Consider the following 21,523-nt stretch of genomic DNA (forward strand, 5'->3'; position numbering starts at 1 on the left):
TACAGTGTCTGAGATGAAGCAAAATACAAAAAAAGAAAAAAGGTGTGATGACGTAACCACTGATTGTGATTGTGTCATTCCACTGGCACACACATGCATGATGACATATGTGCACACAAACGTCAGAAAGCTTGCATGCACCAACCAAATGCTGTTTATTTACCAATCCAAGATGGTGGTTGCCACTAAGGTCCATAAATAATAATAAAAAATAAAAAGAAATTTTAGTGCAAAAGGGACCACAGGGGTACGAACACTGGAGCATGTGTTGGGGAGAGGAAGGTGAAAAACAGAGCATCAGGGAGAGAGCTACACAGAGTGGAGGGAGAAGCACACAATGGAAAGCGCGTGGAGCGGGGGATTAGCACGTATGAGAGTGAGCAGCACACAAGGTTGAGCAGCACGAGGAGCAGGCTAGATAAAGTGCATGATGTAGAGAGCAAACATCACACATATGAGAGCAACACAGAGCAGGTGTGCACTGTGGGGGAGCATGAAGGAGAGAGCTGCAAAACACCTGCATTCTCATAAAGTACTTAACCAAAAAAGTGAGCAGTCGGAAGAAAAAGGAAAGCCACTAAGTAAGTAGCACGCACATGACAGTGACAATAAAGCCAATGAATGGTAAGCAATGTGTAGGCTGTAAGTCCCCAATGTATGTTTTTGGCAAGTCCACAAACGGTCATTCACAATCAGACAGCTTTCGCTGACTAGTAGGCGAGAACTAAAAAGATTTATGGCCTGGTTAGATCTTGGTGGACGGGTTACTCTGTCACAACAGTGAAGCATATCCCGTCTGCTGAAATATAAATCCCATTATATCCTATGGGATTTATATATCAGGGGACGGGAAATCCATCAAAGTTGTGCTGGAGTACCCCATCCGCAAAAATCTTAATCAGGCCCTAAGGCCACTATTATAAGTTTGTGAACGGAGTTCATAATGGTAGGTACCGAGATTCCAAAATTCACTAGAACCGAGATTACAAAATTCACTATAACACTGCAAACCCATTTTCTTTGGGAACTTTAGCTGCTGGAAGCGCCTGAAATCTCTAGGGCAGAGTAAGGAGGAGAATGGGATATCACCAGAAAAATAGAAGTGAAGCATTATCATCGAGTCAATTATGGGTTCACTCAGAATTCTACTCAGAATCTGATTAATTTCACACCTCCAAAATTAACAGGAACACCGCCCTCCCCACCACACTAGTATAGTTAACTCTGGTGGTTCAGAATTAACAACCCTGCATCTGAAAACAATTCCACAAAGGCTGACTTGATAGTCTAGACATCGTAAGCAAGGAATAGTATCCTTAAATGGTTCTTGAAAAGTGTAAAAACAGTGGTGCATAGGCAAGGGCCTGCAAGTATGTAATAACAATATTAGAAGCAGTCTGCACACAGTAACTCGTTGAACTGACCTTGATTAGGGGCGTCCGACCAAAGAAGAAGCCAAACATATAAGCCATGATATCATTGCAGATGACACAAGAGATTGGAACGATGAACCTAGAAGCAGAAAGAAAAAGCTTCATGCAGTGACAGAACAAAAGTGAATAATCTAAACATTCAATCTGTGGGAACTCTGACTCACCAACTGTGCCCACGTCACATAATCCACCAACTCTGTCACTGGCATTGAATCACTGGGATCAAGCTACTAAGGGAGGGTGAGTCACCACTGTGCTGTTTTAATATGACAGTGGAGGACGCGGATCAGTCCCAACCAGCCATCAAGGGACACCCCCTATTATTCAGCATGTGACATATTCAACAAACCTTGGCAGGTTATAACGGACTGCGCACTGCACCCACTGTGGTGTAGTCGCATTCCTGGAGTGAGGACGTGAAAGCACTACCTAACAGGATCCATGTAAATAACCTGAAATGACGTAAGCCCTCGCAATCAGATTTGTGACTGCCAACACTCAACTACAACCTAACCTGGTTTGCTAATGCCCTTGTCAGATTGCCTCCAGCTCACGGAAGGCGGGACTACGCCTCTTGTGCTGTAACACACTGTGCCTCGGTACAACATAGGAGACTACACCTGCTCTCAGTATAAATGGATCTTGAGTACGGAGTGGATCTAGGGGGAAGGGTGAGGAGTGCTCTGAGTTAGGTTCTCTGAGATCTGCTCTGTCACATTATTGTCAGTGACTCTACACTTGCAATGCACCACTGAGGTACCAAGATCACACAGCGTTGCAACTCTGGCCTGAAATGTGACCTCTGAGATAAATCCAAGGAGTGGTGACAGGTACTGTCACAATGCGATGACCCATCATCATGGCTGTCCGCCCTCTGGGAATTTGCCAATTTCTACTGTGTGCAGATATCCTACATATATTCATCAGAGATCCAACTTCCAATCTGGCCCCCATCATTTGCAAAATTATTTTCTTTGGTCAGACGTCTGATATTACAATAAATTGGAGCAATTCACCACAGTTCCCTTTGACTGTCAACTCAGCCACATGTGATGTGATGTTAAAAAGTACAAAAATCTTTAAAATATCTAGGCATTCACATTCACCTCAATATAGACCTGGGATCAAAGACAATTGAATCCGCTTACCATTATCAATGGCAAGCTGCACAGCCCTGATGCAGATGGTAGTACATCCAAAACTCCTACATCTATTTTGCTATACCAACTGTGAAACCCATTCCTCACTCTTTTGAAACACTCTTTATTAAACTCACATGGGGTGTAACCAGCCTGGTATTAAATGTAAAATGCCGACACTTCCATAGAGTATGGAAGGTGTTCTGGTCCTGGTCTTTCAAGTATATTATTTCTTTCTATGCGTACAAAACCACTGCTCCGCCATTTGTAACACACCTGGTAGTGCAACTGTACAGTGCACATAACCAACATCTGCAAGTATTATCAAGACAACCTGGGAAGAAGCTCCTAGGCACTTTCAACTGAGTACATTGTCCCAAATGAGCCTGGCAAGACTATAAAGGACGGCCAGCAATTCAATACTGTGCTTACCGGATACACTGCTGGAGGATAATCCTTTGATACCACCTACACTAGAAATTAAAGGTAAAAACCAGCTGCTAAATTAAGGATGTATACCTTGCACTATATATTCTCTCTAAAGACTATTTTCACCCCTAAAATGGATAGCACTAACACCCATAACACTCCACTGGAGATTGTTCTCTATTATCAACAGTGCAGCAACTATCAAGGTGTTTACAACACATTCCCTCAAAATATCCCACAACTCTGCACACCCTCTTACATAACACTTCCACTGATCACTGCAACTTTGTGGCCAGTTCTATAAGTCTGTACAGGGTGAGATTACAAAAGACACATTGTCGAGAAGAAATAAATGGGAGACAAATTTGGGCACATCAATAATTAACTACACCGGGCCTATTGTTGCCTTTATATTGAAGAAGTGTCATGCAACAATAGACACTGCATTTTACATTATAAATTCGACATAGTATCTACTACACTCCGAAGGGGTTTGTGGAGAGAGGGCTGATAGTCAACTCGAAATACCAGCACTGTTCTGCACCCGATGCTGAATTTTAACTCTTGTCCTGGAACTATCTGGAAACAACAGGGCACTGTACAGCAATATTCAGATCACTGTCCATTATATTAGACCTGGTACTCCTTCCTCAATGTCCCTTCTGGGTTAAGTACGAGATATAATGGCAACACTATGAAAACTATGCAGCACCCATCCTACTATATACAGAAAGGTGTGTGGGCACGTGATGCAGTATAACCCACGCCGTAAGGTTCAAGACTTCTTGAAGAGCTTCCCTTATTGCAATATGTCAGATGTGTAGGTCACCCTTCACACACAACGGTCAGAAGGCATTTGGGTTCCCTTGCGATTCGACTTACTTAGACATGAATCTCAGCAGCTAGCACGGAATGATAAAGTAATAACAGAATCCTGAAGTCATATGACATGAGCAGAATAGAGCTATAACAGTACAAAGATATTGGCAACCTGATTAAGAGTTATAGAGGCATGACACCTCTTTTACCTTTACACCGTACCAAGTAACTTGTTTCCTGTCATATCCAGTTATTGCTATTGCAATAAGAATATATCTTTTTACAAGGAGAAGCAAATGCATTTATACATTGCAATGGTTAATATAGGAAACAATTACAATAAATAATAAAGTATATATAAACATCTGGAACAGAAATGACTCGACAGATAATGCATACAGTAACATGAGCTGTGCAGAGCCTAGCAAGGCGAACCGGGTATATGAACATTTCTTGTTCTTTATCTTAGTTTTTAGTTGTGCAGCACTTCAATGTCCCTTCATGCATGCTCCATGTTGGTGTCCATTTTCAGTACTATAATAATGACTTGATAGTCACACTACTACAACATTCCGTCTCCTATACATCACCTCCACCAAAGAGTAAATGTGACCTCACCTATAGCAGCTCTGACAGGAACTTTAATTGTCCTTGGACTTCATCCTATTGTTTCCACAACAAAGGCACCAGTCGCTCTACCTTGTATCAAACTCCCAAGCATCTTCTAGCCTTGATCTAACCACTGAGTAATAAAAAATTCGAATCGAAACAGTAGGCTATTCAATTAAATGTACATCATTCACAGGAAAAACGGAAGCAACCGTAGAAATTGCTAGAGTATTAGTTGTCCAGTCCACTTCATGATAGGATAGTGACGACGTCACAAGCTATCTAGGATATGAAAATCTAAGCAAGCAAAAAAAATTAACAGAGGGAACATCACCAGCAATACAAATGGGACATCTTCAGTCATAAAAGATAAGTTGAAGGAGATAGAAATCTGAAAACTGCCCGGGAAGGATATTACCAGCCATCCATCGGAGACTTGATTGGACAGTTCAAAGTCGAGGGATTAGCATCACCAACCACCCAGGGAGAAATATTACCAGCTATAGACAATAGGACACTGCCAGCCAATCATTGAGGGATATCTCAAGCACTTGGGTTGAAGGGGGGAGGTGACATCACAACTCACTAGGGAAGGATACCAGCTACCATTCACAGGGGGAAGTCAGTGGTATTGTGGCAAAATCGGTAACAGGGGTAAAGTTAGCAATCAAGACTCACTGTCTTTTGTTTATATCTTTGAACTAAATTTATTTTTCCTTTCTTGTCAAATTTGTGTCTATACTTTTCCTTTTTTACCTGGCTAAGCTCCTCTCTAAGTAGCGCTTAGGAGTCAATAGCCGCAATTAAGATAAATGTTATGAAGTGTTACATTCGCTAGATATAATAGTATATATAGGAGAAATTTTTAAAAAAACAGATAACGTTGACCTTTTTTCTCCTTTATAATTGCAGAACTTTCTTCCCCCTCCTTCCACCCATTATAAAGTAATAAATAACAGGTCCTGAAAAGATGGTTGAAAAAGTATATCACCATTGAAACGTACGTCGGCCAGTGATAAGAGTGTGGCACCCCAGTGATCAGCCCAACAACTGAGGGTTGATTTCATCATTCATTTTCCATCTGTGCATGCAGTGTTGTTCTGGGGTGGAGAGAATGAATGTATTGAGTTTTGGAGACATTAGTGGTGAGTTGAGAGAGGTATGATTGAATGTGGGGAATGGTAGAATCAAACTGTTACTATGTCATTAATGTGACTTTTAAAATGTTGAAATCACGTACACATATTGTATAGAATTATCTGAAATATGATACTGTGATTGGAATACACAAAGTTTTTTTCTATTTAAAAAAAAGGATAAAAAATTAAATAAATGAAGAAAAAATAAGCAATTATTCTGTGTGGAGTACAAAGTTTATTATTCCCCGTATTTGAGCTTCAATAAGCCGTTAGTTAAAGAAATATAGGTCTGGAGGGAACTCTACTTTGGTAGTTGTGTTTGGTTGTTTTCTTCCCCCTGTTCCCTGACCTGATAAGTTTTTCTTTTAGGGGGGTGCCTTTACAACATTAGGTTCCAGTGTTTTTTCAATCACAGGCTGTGTAGAGAGGATTCATCACACTGACGAGGTAAGTGAATGTGCACTTCTAAACAATGTCTTCAGCTTAACTGTTGACCTGGTCTTCCTTTACTTTTTCTTGACTCAGTGGTGTTTGTGTATCCACCTTTGGGGCATGTGTGGGGTCATCACTCTTTACTAGAACTATTTATTGTCTTAATGTTTCTTATTGTATATAGATAAGCGATTATAGCTTTGTAGGCTGTTTTAAAGATAGTTGAGTGACAACCCTCACCAGTAACCCCCCGTATATATTCTGCGAAAGAACATCATGGCAGTCCTCCAAACCTTTGGCTTCACTGATGCAGACTTTACAGCACTTATAGGTGACACCCCTAGCTCGACCCAAAGAGTAACATTATTAAGTGCTGAAAATAATGAATGGATGACATTGCTAAATCTAAGGAAAAAATCCAAAAGAATGGAGTCGCATGCTACATTCATGTTGGAGTATCTCCGGGCAGGGGTGATTCCATCGAGCTTATGGGTACGAAATGTACCGGCTCTGTTTGTAGAACTGCGTAAATTCCTAGAGAGATGGTCCCACATAAGTAATAGATGTTCCAGAGATTGGATGATTCTCATTATAGAAACAGCCAGAGAACTAGTAGCTGCTCTCAATTTAGAAATTCAAGAGCTAGAAGACAAACCTAAGACTGGAACAGCAGTAGAAGAAGCAAAACTTAAATTGGATAGTCTTAATGCGGAATTGCACGATTTCGAAGAATACTTGATTAAAAAAAAGACGGATAAGTTGAGGAAAGACATGAAATGGTTTACGCAAGAAAAGGCGTATCCATACCTCAAAACCAATTACTACCAGGAGTGGCAGAATGAAGGTGAAGTCCAATCCCATGGATACAATAATAGGAGGAAAGTCCTGACATTTTCTGACACTAATATATCAGACTCTGATGGTGATGCCCCTATAAACTATGAAGGACTATTCTCAGGACATAGACCACAGAGGGGCAGAGGAAGAGATTATCAACCCTACTATCAGGCACCACCTCCTTTTTTAGGGAGAGGCCCGGGCTAGAACAGAAACCATTTTTCGAAACTAGGCAGGAGAGGGTACCAACAGATGGACCCTCAACCTCCACAAATGTACATGAGGACCCGGAATCACCAAAACTGGAAATCATAAACAATGGTTCTAGGTTAGACACCATGCCGATTTTTTACTTGTCTATGCATAACCTGAACCATGATGAGTCAGTAGTACTAAGTAAAGGGCTGTCGTTTGTGCCCAGTACCTACTGTGATAAATTTAGACTGAACCAAGACATTCATGCCTTCTTCAGGAAAATACGCCTTAAGAAATTCTTCTCACTTAGAGAAGAGGCGGGAGATGATGACAACCTCTCTGGTTGTAAACCCAAATCAACTTTTACACCCACTCTTGACATGGTGGGGCCAGAGATGGCAATTTTTGAAAAGTCTGTACTTAGTGAGATCCAGAGAATAACTAAACACACATATAAGACCAAATCTGTCCAGATCAGAGAATAACGCGCTGCTAAAACTCCAAAATAAAACGGACCTCACCATAAAACCCTGTGACAAGGGAGGAGTCATAGTCCTTACGGACACGCAAAAACATGATGCCAAAATGAATCAAATGCTATAAATATCTGATCATTATATGCCTGTTAGATTAGGGGTGGTCACTAAACTACAAGATCAGATAACTATAGCCACAAAAAAAGCCTTTGAAGAACAGGTGATTTGTGAGAAAGAACATCAGTTTTTAAATAAACTCAACCCTGTCATGCCAGCCAGATATGGTGTACCGAACAACCATAAGAATATCAGTGACCCTACTTTGCGGCCAATTGTATCTTCCATCAATTCATCTACAGAGCCCCTGTCCAAATACATGGACACATTTTTGTGCCCACTTACCACTAAGTACCAGTCATATTAGAGACACAGGGGATATTATCAGCAAATTAGAACATGCACCATATGACCCGGACTGTGAAATATTGGTCACATTAGACATCAGAGCATTATATACTAATATACCTCAACAGCAGGCGATAGAAGCGGTGGCTACTCTTCTAGCCAGAATGCCAGGAGATCGTCCTGATGCATTCATATTGGAATGCCTGGACATTATTCTAAAAAATAATTACTTCGATTTTACAGGTGACAGGACGTGTTCTTTTGCTGCCATAATTGTCAGTTTGCGGACACTTACTCGTGTCGTGACTGTTTGGCCTTACTTACGTTTTCTGGATACATGTACACCAGCTACATAGTTTTTTATTCGGGATTTGGGCTTTCCTGTTACTGGCGGCGTTTACCATGATATTGAACTGTTTTTACAATTAAGGTATTTTACATATCCCTGTATCTTGACTGATTTATCGTCTCTACTGACTGGTTTGAGACTCAGCCGGGTTGGAAGTATCACCGGCTGTGTGCATCAACTGTATTCTGGCTACTGTTGGCAGCTCTGAAGAGTCGTGGGATTATCATATTATTTTCCCCGACGAAACACGTGTCGGCTGGTCATGCTGCTTTGAGAATTAAAGAACTACGTGTTCATATCCGAACGACTTGTCTTCATCTTTGTGCTTACCTATGTCAACATTGACTTTATGACCATATGTGTGCACAGGATTGTTTTGATTGTTTGGTTGCAGGACTTTGTCCTACACATATTGAGGGGTTGCAAGGGTTTCCTCCTTCCTGTTTTGCACCATAATACTCACTAAGCTTGTACCCTACACGTTAACTTGCAGAGCGCCTTTTTCTTCCTTATTTTCAATACCCTTGTTGAGCTTTTGTTAATTGTGCACCATCATCCGCTATTACAAAGTTGATATTTTTCCCAATGCCATATCTACATGGATCAGCCCCTATTGAAATGTAGACGTGCAACACGATACTTAGTGTGTCATGTCTCACACGCCTTTATCCGATGTGTGCAATATGTCAATATTTGAGTAATACTAAACTTATATCTTTGTGAGCAAACCACCTCTATTTCCATCACCTGAATGACCAGTCCAATATGGCGCAGGCAAAAAGACGATATAGAACAATGGTTTACCGTCCAGGTTTTGGCGCACCGGATATGAGGTCATCCTAAATGGCTCAGTAGCGCGATAATGAACCGCGCAATGATGCCGGTTAGGGTATATAATGGACTCAGAACAAACAAACTGTAAAGATCCACTCCAACACAGGATAAGTGATGATGATCTTTATTTGTAGCAATTAGAACATGCACCTCCAGCTTACTCTTCCAGCTTTACAGTACTAACTCTCCCTTCAAAGATCAACATTCTAACCTAGCAACAAGTCCTACATTCCACTACTGAAAGAACTCTACACATCTTCCTCCTTACATATTTTATAAATAAATAAAAATAGGAAGAACATACAATAAGAGATTATGAGCATTCTATTATAAGTCAAATACGAACACAACAGAAGTAACATTAATCCCCCACATTCCGATCTGGAGCATTACATTTAGAAACATTACCAGCGCTCCAAGCAGAACCATCAGTCATAATGAGAATGTCTCTCTTCACCATTTTGATTTGTATTGGTTGCGAAAATTTACTTTCACCTTTAATGACAACTCCCCCTCGTTTTATGACCACCCAATCTCCAACTTTCAAATCATGATTCCTGACACCTCTCTTGACATTGTAATACCTTGCGACAGCACGTTGTTGTTCTGTCACATCATTCTTCACCGCCTCACGATCAACCCACACACATTCTTTGTTCTTAAGCCAACCTGGGACTTCTTTCATACCTGGTTCCCATCCCTTAAGAGAGACAAAAGGCGACACCCCTGTCACTGAATGTGGTGTCACTCTGTACGACCACACCAATTTCTTAAGTTCTTCTGACCACGATAAACCATTAGAAATAGAGAGTTGGATATTATCCATTATCAAACGATTAATTCTTTCTACCAACCCATTGGCCTGAGGCCTGAATAATGTAACCCTCTCATGACTGATCCCCATTCCGCAGAGAAACTCTTGCATCCTTCTGGAAACTAGCTGAACCCCATTATCTGACACAAGTGTCTTGGGAATTCCTTCATTCATACATATTCTTTCCATAAATCCAATCACCTTCTCAGTTTCAATACAATCGGTGCTTTCCACAACAAACCATTTCGAGTGATAATCCACCAGGACCATCAAGAATTTGCTACGTGAACCAAGTTTGAAAATGGGGCCTAAAAAGTCAATTGCTACCCTCTCCCACGGACGCATAGGAAACCCTGGACACGCTAGTGGCGGTTGCCTTATGACTTTCGTCTTGTCACTTCTTGCACACGCATAACAGTCCTTGACAACATTTTCAATCTCATTGTCCATACCCGGCCACCAAAATGACTGCCGAACACATCTCTTAGTCATGTTCCTGCCCAAGTGTCCTTCGTGAGCTATGTTCACAATCTTACCCCTGAGACTAATCGGTGGTACTAATAGGTTTCTTCTCCATAACTTTCCTTCGCTCACACTCAATTCCGCTTCAACATTCCAATAACTTTTGAAACGAATATCTTGTATATGACTGTCTTTCCACCCTGCCGATACACAACCCATAACTTCCTGTAATACCACATCGTTCAACAAACCAGACTCCCATTCTTCTTTATCAAACGCTTGCTCATCATTACACTTAATTACTTCTACACTATCCTCCAAATCTGCATCAACGACATCTGCTGGCATTCTGGACAAGCAATCCGCTACGGCATTTCTCAAGTCCTTCATGTATTCCATTTCAAAATTGTATTCTATTACTGACAGAATCCACCTGGAAATCCTTGGTGTGACATTACCTTCCAAGCCTCTACCACCTTTAAACAAGTGTATTAAAGGCTTGTGATCAGTACGAACCTTGAAAGGTAACCCCCAAACAAAGTAGCGGAAATGCTTTATACCCCAACAACAAGCTAAAGCTTCTTTCTCTATCACGGAATATGATGCTTCCGCACCTTGCAGCCTTCTGGATGCAAATCCGATAACTCTTTCTTCACCATTGTACACTTGAGTTAGAACAGCTCCAATGCCAACGGCACTAGCATCTGTAGTAATAAATGTTTTCGCATTTACATTGAAGTGTCCAAGCGTAGGAGCATGGAGTATACCGTATTTTACACACTTAAAAGCTTCGTCACACCTTTTGTTCCAATCAAACACCACACCATTCTTCATTAACATCCTCAGAGGTTCTACTATCTCTGTGAATCCGTTCACAAACTTGGAGCAGTATTCTGCCAGTCCCAGGAAGGATTTCAATTGTTCCTTATTAAGTGGAATGGGGGCATCACTAATGGCTAACACAATACTTTTCTTCGGCCGGATCCCTGCTTTGGATATCTCATGACCTAAATATGTTACAGAATTCTTCCTTAGTTGACATTTTTCCTTCTTAATTGTAAGCCCATGTTTTTCCATTCGTTTCAAAACTTCATCCATCACCTTGTCATGATGCTCATCACTTTTCCCTACGACCAGCACGTCGTCTTGAAAGAACAAAACATTGTCTAACCCAGAAAACACTTGCTGCATAACCCTTTGGAACACCGCTGAAGCAGATGCCAAACCAAATGGCATCCTGCAATAACGAAAGGCCCCCAACGGTGTTACAAATGAAGTGAGATGCCTTGATTCCTCGCAAAGATCAATTTGGTGGTAAGCTGATGACATATCTATCACACTGAAGAGAGCCCCACCTCCCATGGCAGTTAACATCTCAGAAATGTTAGGTAGCGGTTGTCTATCTACCCATATATTACGATTCAAATCGCGCAAGTCCACACACAAACGAATTTTGTTCCCATCCTTGGGGGCGACCACAATGGGCGCCAACCATTCCGAAGCTTCAATGGGTTCAATAATCCCTTGATCTAACAACTTGTTCAATTCATCTTGGAGGGGACCTCTCATCAAGTGAGGAACATTCCTTACTTTATGAACAATCGGTATGGCGTTTTTCTTTAAAATGATCTTGTGAGAAAAATTCACTAGTTTTCCTAACTTGTCAGTGAAGACATTGGAGAATCTTTCCATTACATTCATTTCATAATATCAACGTTGTGAACAAAGGTGGATTTAACTGGTTCACTAGCATTTGGATTTAACATTATCCCCAGATCCTTTTGATGACGCCAACCAAGCAAATTAGAACCTTGTTTCGTTAAGTATACTCGCCCATACATTTTTTCTTTTGCAAAACTTATTAACATCCACTTGAAGCCCAAAATCTCTATTGTCCTACCCCCATAACCTACAGCTTTAATGTCGGGAATATTCCAGTCTTCTACTCTACTCTTTTCTCCCCACACTTCAAGATACATATCTTTGGACAACAGTGTATATAGGCTTCCTGAGTCAATCAACATTTTCACATCGTTCATGTCTAAGCCAATAATAGAGTGAGGCTTTTCCAATTTATCAGTGCTTTCCAAAGGGAATCTCAACATCATTGACGACATTACAACTTCCCTCATTAGGAAGAGATAAGCCATCCACACACAGCATTAGCTCCTGAACGCTTTCACAGGTATCGTCAATCTCTTGTACATATTGGGTTTTGGCATTGCATACCTTAGCAAAATGTCCCCTTTTTCCACACGCTCTACAAATAGTATTTCTGGCCATGCACTTGGTGCTTGAAGCTATATGGCCAGGAGCACCACATCGATAACATTTAAAATTACGTGTAAAGGTCGCTGGCATCATATTTCTTGGACGTGGGGTCACAGGTATTACCTTATTTGCACGGAAAGGGTCAGGTTTACTTGTAGGACTAGATTCTGTTTTCCCTAAACTTTTCACAGTTTTAGTTTCATCAACACACGCATGTATCTCTGATCCCTTAGAAATTACATCTTTTGGTATTACTTCCTTTGGTACTACCGAGCTACTACACTTCTCCATCTCTCTTATCCAAAGATCTGTATGCTCAAGCCCCTTCGCTATTTGTATCGCTTCTTCTAACGTGCAATCTTTGATAAGGAGTTTTTCGCGTACCCTTTTATTATTTGTACATCTTACAATTTGGTCACGTATAAGTGAATCTGCCAATCTTTCGAAGCGACAAGTTAGGGAAAGTCCCCTCAGAGCACCCACATAAGTTGCTATGTCCTCATCTGGTTTTTGTGTACGACAAAAAAATTTGTGTCTTTCTAGCACAACATTAATTTTAGCGACAAACCTCACTTCTAGCATCTGCATGCTCATTTCATAAACATTAGTAGGTTGTCCATCACCCATCCCTAGGGAAATCTCCGGCAGATCCTCATACAAACGCCACCCTTCTACACCTAGGTGATGAAGCAAAATGGCTTGCTTGCGTACTGGGCCATACTTGTCTGCACCAGTTGCCAGAATATATGTTAGAAACAATTTTTTCCATTCTTTCCAAAGAATGGGAGGATCCCCAGGAGTGGGAAGAAAGGAAGGAGGAGCTGCTAACCCTTGGTCTGCCATGAACGATAGGATGTGAGTAACCCTAACAGATTTGTAAGACACAGTACAACCAACTCTTACCTGTGGAAGAAATAATTAATAAATATAAATAACTGTTAGAACAATGAATTACTGTCTATATAGCTTGACAGTTCTGTAGCTGAAGAATTTCGATGAGCCTTTTTTTCTGTGGAGTGAAGAACACGACGAAAGAAGTCACTAAACTGGTTTCAGGAAGTAAAATGGTTGGACAGTTTCCCAACCTTCTAAAATGGCCTCCGTACGTGTTGTGCGTGATGTGCGTCGTTTTTTAAGGGAGGTTGGGCACAGAAAACCAGGAAACAAGAACCTTCCTTACGTTCTTCCGCACGCATGGATCTTGCAAACAGACAGGAACGCGGGTGAAGAATCAAAAGATGTCGCGGTGAGAGGTGATTTACGAACGGTTAGTGGAAGTCAGTTGTTTCCAATTTATCAATGCTCTTGACACGGTAGTTGGAAATCCACACCGCACAAAACAAGAAGTTCATTTAAATTTCCCGTGCTGTACACACACACTAGGCGGAGATGAAAGTGTGCACGTAATCTTGATTGCTTAGCAAGTGCCGTTAACTTCATGCGCTGCAGGCACACGGCATTACGATTCGTGCCCCAAGCTAACTAACTAACAAGTGTGGCCAAGTTCAATTCTTCCACGTTGCATGCACAGAGGAGTAAATTTCCATTCTAGGCAACCAGTAGTGTAGGAACAGCACTCCAATATCAGCAAACGTAACACAAGTTTAGTTCACGCTGCGTTGCACACACAAACGAATCAGGAACCACAATGTGCACGAGTGGAAACGGGTCCAATTCACCTTGTGTTGCACCCACATTTGAAGCAAGAATTATTTTTCCTCTTCCACACGAGGCAGTATATATATAGATAGTCACTGTTAAGTAAGTGCGGGTTCAATTGATAAAGCGACAGATCTTTGAATGCTGGAAACGTCGTAGAAGTATGAAGTAAGCTTGAATTCAAACAAGATACAAAGTACATACCCGAACTTAGTATCTTGATAACATATTCAAGGAAACACAGCTCTTGAAGCAGTGGGTTCTTCTTCCGTTTGAAATTTGATTAATCCAGGGGTGGAGGTACTTGCTGTCTGCCCCCTGCGCAGATTTAGTCCATCGTCGCCAATGTAAAGATCCACTCCAACACAGGATAAGTGATGATCTTCATTTGTAGCAAGTAGAACATGCACCTCCAACTTACTCTTCCAGCTTTACAGCACTAACTCTCCCTTCAAAGATCAACATTCTAACCTAGCAACAAGTCCTACATTCCACTACTGAAAGAACTCTACACAAACATTGCTTGATGCCAATGGAAAGAAGTAAAGCAAGACGAGATACAGCCACACGAGAGGTAAGAAATGGTGTTATTTGCTATGTTTACTATTGCTATTACTATTGTATAAGCTTTATTCGAGACAATTCTCATAAAAGCACATAAAATCAACACAGTTATACAATAATACATTATTACGGATTAAAAATTCATTAAACATAGAGTACAGCTCATACAACATTTGCATATAAAAACCATATTTACAAATAGTATTACATTAATCATTGTTGAGAGGAATACCTTGTTACCTGCTTCCCCCCAGGGACCGTCTTCTAATTGCCCATGCCCAACCCAGGTATTTAGCTACCCCTATGACTATCGAATCCTGAGTTGTAGTACGTAGGATTCTTAGAGCCACTGTGCTGTCTCGTGTCCCCAAGTTTTTGCATACCGGCGAGAGCCATTTTCTCCTCGGATTCACATAAGCGTGGCATACGAAAAGAAAATGGCCTATGCTCTCCTCGGCATTTTCGCATGCTGGACATAAGTTATTGGTGGGTCTGTGCCAGCCAGATGTCAGTTTCTTGAGGGGGATAGATCCTGATCTTAGCTGAAATACAAGTTTCCTATCCATTGGTACCGTGATGTTGTCCCAATAATTTTCCAGGGCAGGAAAAAATTTTATCTCCAGGAAGCGACCAGTCATAGAGTCGGCCCTGGTGTCATTCAGCATCTTACCGCCAACCCAATCCCAGTATTGTTCTTTAAGGGCTTCTTTGCTAGGGAAGATCTCTCCCTCAGGGTTATTCCAAAGATTTGAAAACCCTAAGTTTACTAACATGGACTTCAGATGTTTTAGCCATTTTATCTTATGGAAGGTATCTTCCTTGATAATCCATTGAAAACCCTCCGCATATTGTCTTATTTCTGGAGTCGTCCAGAGACGTCTCCAGTAAAGGACTGGGCGCAATCGGGCTCTATCTACAATGGTGCGTCTACCTAACTCCAAAAACAGTGGGGTTAAGGGGGTACTCTGTGGGAGTCTTGTAATCCCTCGCATAAACTTGTTCTCTGAAGTCTGAAGAGCCGCTAAACCATCCCAGGCCCATAGCTCCGCGCCATATAATGTGGCACCCAAAACCTTCGCGTCATACACTATTAATGCGGGTTTTATGGGTTTTGTTTTGGATTTGCGGTGTTCCCCCCTTAAAGCACCAGAAAGCTGCTGGTGCTTTAAGACCACTTTATCTACATGATGCGTCCAGCCAATGCCCTCTGCGATCTGTACACCCAGGTACGTAAATTCTTTGACAATGTCTAACCTACTGCTGTTTAAGGTTACCTTGGGGTAGTTCCTGCGTCCGGGGGAAAAAGCCATTAGTTTTGTTTTTCCCACATTTACCTCTAGCCCATGCTCAGTGCAAAAAGCATCAAAAATGCTTAATGCACGTTGCAGCCCCATGGGGGTCTTAGACAAGATAAGAGTGTCGTCAGCGAACATCAGGATCGGAACCCTGGTGTCCGCTAACGATGGGGCATCAACACTAGCCTTCAGCATCCTCTCAACGATTCCGTTAATAAATAACGAGAAAAGTAAAGGGGCCATGGAACAGCCCTGTCGAACACCCCTTTCCACTGGGAAATCCTCTGTTGTCTCTCCACTTCCACCCCACTGGACTCTAGCGAAGTTGGATTCGTGCAGTCGCATAATTATTGTTAGCAGATCAGCAGGGATCCCCAACGTTTGCAAAACCAACCATAACTTAAACCGGGGGACTAGGTCGAACGCCGTCCGCAGGTCGACGAACGCGACGTACAGGCAGCCCCTTCCCAGTACAACGGTCTTCCACCTTAATATGGTAAAGCGGAAGACCTGATCGATGGTACTGGTTGCTCGCCTGAATCCCGCTTGGTATGGAGAAAGGGCGTTGTTGTCTTCAACCCAGTCCATAAGCTGGTTTGTTACCATTCTCCCGACTACTTTCTGTATGGTGGCTATTAAGCTTATGGGCCTATAGTTTGCAGGCAGTGAACGATCTTCCTTCTTGTGGATGGGGATAATGGTTGCGCCTTTCCAGAGGTCTGGGACCACTTCCCCCTTGGCTAGGGCATTCGCTACAAGGAGGGTATATCTCGCCCATCTGGTCATATCGTGTTTAAAAATATCAGGTGGAATGCCATCTGGACCTGGCGCCCTCCCACATTTCGCGGAACCAATGGCAATTTCCACTTCTCTAAGGGAGAACAAATCGTCGGTTGCATAAACCGGTGTTATACTATCAGCTGCCACAGGATGGTTAACTTCCGCGTACTGAGGTCTGAAGTAATCAACCCAAGCTTCCTCTGCTACATTGTTGTCTGGCTTCGCAGGACCGGCTCCACTACCCCACTTGATGATTTTCCAGAATGCCCTGGAGTCTTTACTATCAGAGGCCTCTTTTAGTTCGGCCCAGTGGCCTTCATCCCAATTCTTTTTTGCACGATAGATGGCCATCTTGTACAGTTCCCTATTCTTTGTCACAGCGGCGCGGTCCCTATTCCTTATGGCTTGTCCCAGGGCTAATCGTGCTGATCTACAATGGCTATCAAACCACCTTCCCACTTCTTTAGATTTCTTCCCTTTCCTTTTTTTAATGAAGAAGCATGGTCTCAGGAGGGAGAATAACTTATTGTGCATTTCGGTGATTCCACTATCCCCTGGAACCACTGGAACCGCTGTTTCCATCGCGGTAATTGCACAATCAACAGCATTATTGATGTAAGTCATAGTGGCCTCGTTTGCCAGTACCTTGGGCCATTTTAACCTGCGTTCATCATTACTCATGACAGGGGTTTCATCGTATATCACTAGAGGGTTACCCGCACCAGTATTCCACCACCTATGAGTCACACAGAGGGGGTTGTGGTCACTTTCAACCCGGGGCCTAACTGTCATGTCAACAACCCCTTTCCACAGTTGGAGACTGCACAGAATGTAATCGATTCGACTCCTGTTGATGCCATTGTCAAAAGTGTAGCTGCCCTCCTTGTCCCCAGGTGTCCTCCCGTTCAGTGCTCTTAAGCCATGTTCCATACAAATTCCATTCAGTGATAAGATCTCTTTTGTCCATCTCCTTACAGGTTTTAGGCATAGAGGTGGTACTCCCCAGAGATTGTCCTCTTCGCTCTCCAAGAGGTCATTTGTACAGTCCAGAGGTTCAAAAGTCCTGTTGAGGTCCCCTACAGTTATCGTTACACTTTCCTGGGACTTGGTCTCAATGGCAGTAGACAACAGCTCAATGGTGGGTAAATTGGTTACGTTGCTACCTCTCACGTAGACATTGTACAAATCTATTAGTTGACCCTTTGCTACGGAGATTCTTAATAATTGCAAATCACAATTTCCCAGGTCCAACATTTTGATGTTGACCTGCAGGTCCTGTCTAACCCAAACAGTTAAGCCTCCCTTGGGCCGCCCTCTTCCCCCTTTTGACGCTGGTATACAATAGTTCAAATAACCAAGACAGAAAAGGGGATCACAAGCCCAGGTTTCTTGGAAGCAACAGATGTCATACCCACTTATAAAATCCACCCAGGATTGGGAATCCAATTTACTTGCCAGCCCAGCGACATTCCAAGATAAAAGCGTACCAATGCTAGCATCTAGCCCATCTCGGGTGTTTGTCAATGGAAATACTTGGGCTAACATAGGGCTTTCAGTAGAATTAGTCTGCCTTTCTTGGTCATCTGTCGGATCCACTGTCGTATTGGCTGGGTATGTTATCTTGGCATTTGTATTTAGGGTTCCCAGTCTAAAACCACCTTCTTCGACCAAACCCCCCGTCTCGATGTAATTGACCAATGAGTTTGTAACAGTTGTATTACCATGAACATCACATTGCCCTTCTGGCTCGTTAGTGTTCCCTCCTAAACTGTCAGTACTGGTTTGTCAATATCCCCATCCCGGCTCCTGCCATCCTACATGAGGGTTGTAATATGTGTAAGTGGTATGATTATGACCTACAGGAGGAGGTGGTAAGGGATTGACTAGCCATGATACAGTAGGGGGAATAAGGGGTTCATTAGTAAACTAGTCGTTACACTAGTCGGTCGGGGGTAAAAAAAGGTAAGGTCTACAATTCCGATACCTCCCTTATTTGTTCCCCATCCCTGCCTTGTTATCCATCCCGCCACCCTTGGGTCTTGGAAATTGACCACTATGCAATCCCCACCCAAGGTTTTCGATGTATATCCCATCCAATCTATTCTCCTTACCCCTATGATTAGCCCGTCGATGTCACCAGGCAGAGGACGGTTTTCCTTTAGCCAGTGCATGATCTTGTTTTTGAGCATCTGGAAAGTTTCTCTCTGTCCTGGGGGTAATGGTGGGACGTTTATAAGAACTGCTACATAGGGAAAGGAGTCTGGGGTGAGATTAATTGGTGGTTTTCTGTAGGGTTGTTTTGCCACGGGCGGTGGGATAGATTTGGGAACTTGGGGGACATATTGGGGGACAGGCTTCAGCGCCTGTTTGTTATTTATTTGGGACGGTACTGAAGTTTTACCTACCAACAAACCTGTGTTAGCCCTATTCCCTCCCACCGGAATATTCTGAGCTTTCTGCGTGCTATTAGTTACGTTTGCGTTTGTTGGTACTATTCCCGCTTGGTGACGCACTGTAGCCTCAGCACTCGTTGCGATTGGTGGATTTTGTGTCGGGGGGATTGTGGGCTGTGTAGGGTGTATTATGGTCGACTGAGGTAAATCAGGGCCAACGTTTGCTCTCTCTGTTCTGTCTGAGGATTTTGTAATGGCTTTAACTGTAGGTTTGCTCAGTTTGGGAGGTAAAGGAGAGCTATTTCGGGGATTTCTTCCCTTATCCTGAATAACAGGGTTGTTTAGGGCCTGAGAGTTTGTGCTTACTTCCACCCTATTCGCTTTAATCAGTGGTTTTGTGGAATAAAAATTGTCTAAGGTAGTCTGTTCAAAATGGTTTAGCCTATCTACAAGCTTTGCAATTCTATCCTCAATGGGGGTGAGTAGTGATCTAAACAATATTTCCAGTTCAGGGAGAACAATTACAAGTGATTGCTCCTTATCTTTACATGGTACAGTGGAGTCGGTACAAGGATTGTCATCTCCGTCCTGGCTGTTCAAGGAGACAAGATTAGTAGGTGTAACACTTTCTGTGCTTTGAGTTTTGTTAGTAGCTACCTCTCCTGTGTTCACGAGTTTATGTAACTTCCTGAGTTTTTGAGGGGGTTTGACCACCCTTTTACATTTTCTTACAGATGCTGGTCGTTTCCGTTTGGACCCGATTTTGGGTTGGGCCAATGTAACCTGGGCGCCAGAATCAGTGAGCGGTGCTGGTAGGATTTTGCCGCCACAAGGATTATTTAGTTCTATCACAACATCCTTGTTTGGTTTTTGGGCCTGGACCTCAAAATGGTCGTTTACAACTGGCAGGTTCACTGATGACAGAGGAGTTACCAAGGTGGGGTAAGCTAGATTTGAAAACTTATCCGTTGAATTCTTAAGTATTTCGATTGACAGCCTACGCTCTGCGCGCTTCTCTGCCAAGGTCAACTCTTTGTCTATTACCAGTGAACGATTAAAGAAAAATGTATCTAAGGGGCCAATTGCCAGTGGACCAGACTCTACAGGAGGAGTTATTTGATGGCTATTTACGGAGTTTGTTGATGTAGACGTTGCCATGTTAAGCACTAAACAAATCCAACTTTTCTAAGCCACTTACTGGAGGTGATACTATATGTCACTGGTAAGGGGGGTGGCCCAGCCCGGCCTCCTTCGGCCCCGGACGGCCACAGACGGTCCCGCCCTTGTCCCGGGCTTCTCCCGCGCGCTCTCCCGCGCTGCGGGAGTACTTGTGGCTTAATAAGGAGTATGAACACAATAGGTGGAAGGGGTAGGAGGGGTCGGGGAGAGCGGCCCAGGTGTAGCTGATCAGGGCTGGCGGGTGCTCCTGGGAAATGCAGTCCCAAGGAGCTCACGCACTCGCTCGCAGCCCCGTGCAAGTACTTCCCTCGGTGTCCCCTTCAAGGCGCTGCGGTCAACACTCTTCACGCAGCGGGACCCGCGGAGCGGGTTCCGCAAGAAGTAGGCTGGCAGCAGGCGATTCCAAACGGACAGAAACAAAAGCAGCAAGGCGTCCCACTCGCCGTCTCAGCGAGAGCAGATGATAAGGGCTCGGTGGAAGGGTAGGAGGGGTCGGGGAGAGCGGCCCAGGTGTAGCTGATCAGGGCTGGCGGGTGCTCCTGGGAAATGCAGTCCCAAGGAGCTCACGCACTCGCTCGCAGCCCCGTGCAAGTACTTCCCTCGGTGTCCCCTTCAAGGCGCTGCGGTCAACACTCTTCACGCAGCGGGACCCGCGGAGCGGGTTCCGCAAGAAGTAGGCTGGCAGCAGGCGATTCCAAACGGACAGAAACAAAAGCAGCAAGGCGTCCCACTCGCCGTCTCAGCGAGAGCAGATGATAAGGGCTCGGTGGAAGGGTAGGAGGGGTCGGGGAGAGCGGCCCAGGTGTAGCTGATCAGGGCTGGCGGGTGCTCCTGGGAAATGCAGTCCCAAGGAGCTCACGCACTCGCTCGCAGCCCCGTGCAAGTACTTCCCTCGGTGTCCCCTTCAAGGCGCTGCGGTCAACACTCTTCACGCAGCGGGACCCGCGGAGCGGGTTCCGCAAGAAGTAGGCTGGCAGCAGGCGATTCCAAACGGACAGAAACAAAAGCAG

At 43.4% G+C, this 21,523-nt stretch overlaps 1 protein-coding gene across 1 annotated transcript in view; it reads right to left on the reverse strand.

Moving 5' to 3' along the window:
- The window catches only part of CDS2 (CDP-diacylglycerol synthase 2), a 335,907-nt gene that overhangs the window by 108,904 nt on the left and 205,480 nt on the right, over positions 1 to 21,523 (reverse strand). Inside the window, exon 8 of the mRNA XM_085636351.1 lies at positions 1,425 to 1,512. Coding sequence (XP_085492477.1) covers positions 1,425 to 1,512 — 88 coding nt within the window. The remainder of the gene's footprint in view (positions 1 to 1,424; positions 1,513 to 21,523) is intronic.

This window comes from Triturus cristatus, chromosome 11, assembly GCF_964204655.1.
Source record: "Triturus cristatus chromosome 11, aTriCri1.1, whole genome shotgun sequence".
In the NCBI taxonomy this organism is placed as follows: Eukaryota; Metazoa; Chordata; class Amphibia; order Caudata; family Salamandridae; genus Triturus; species Triturus cristatus.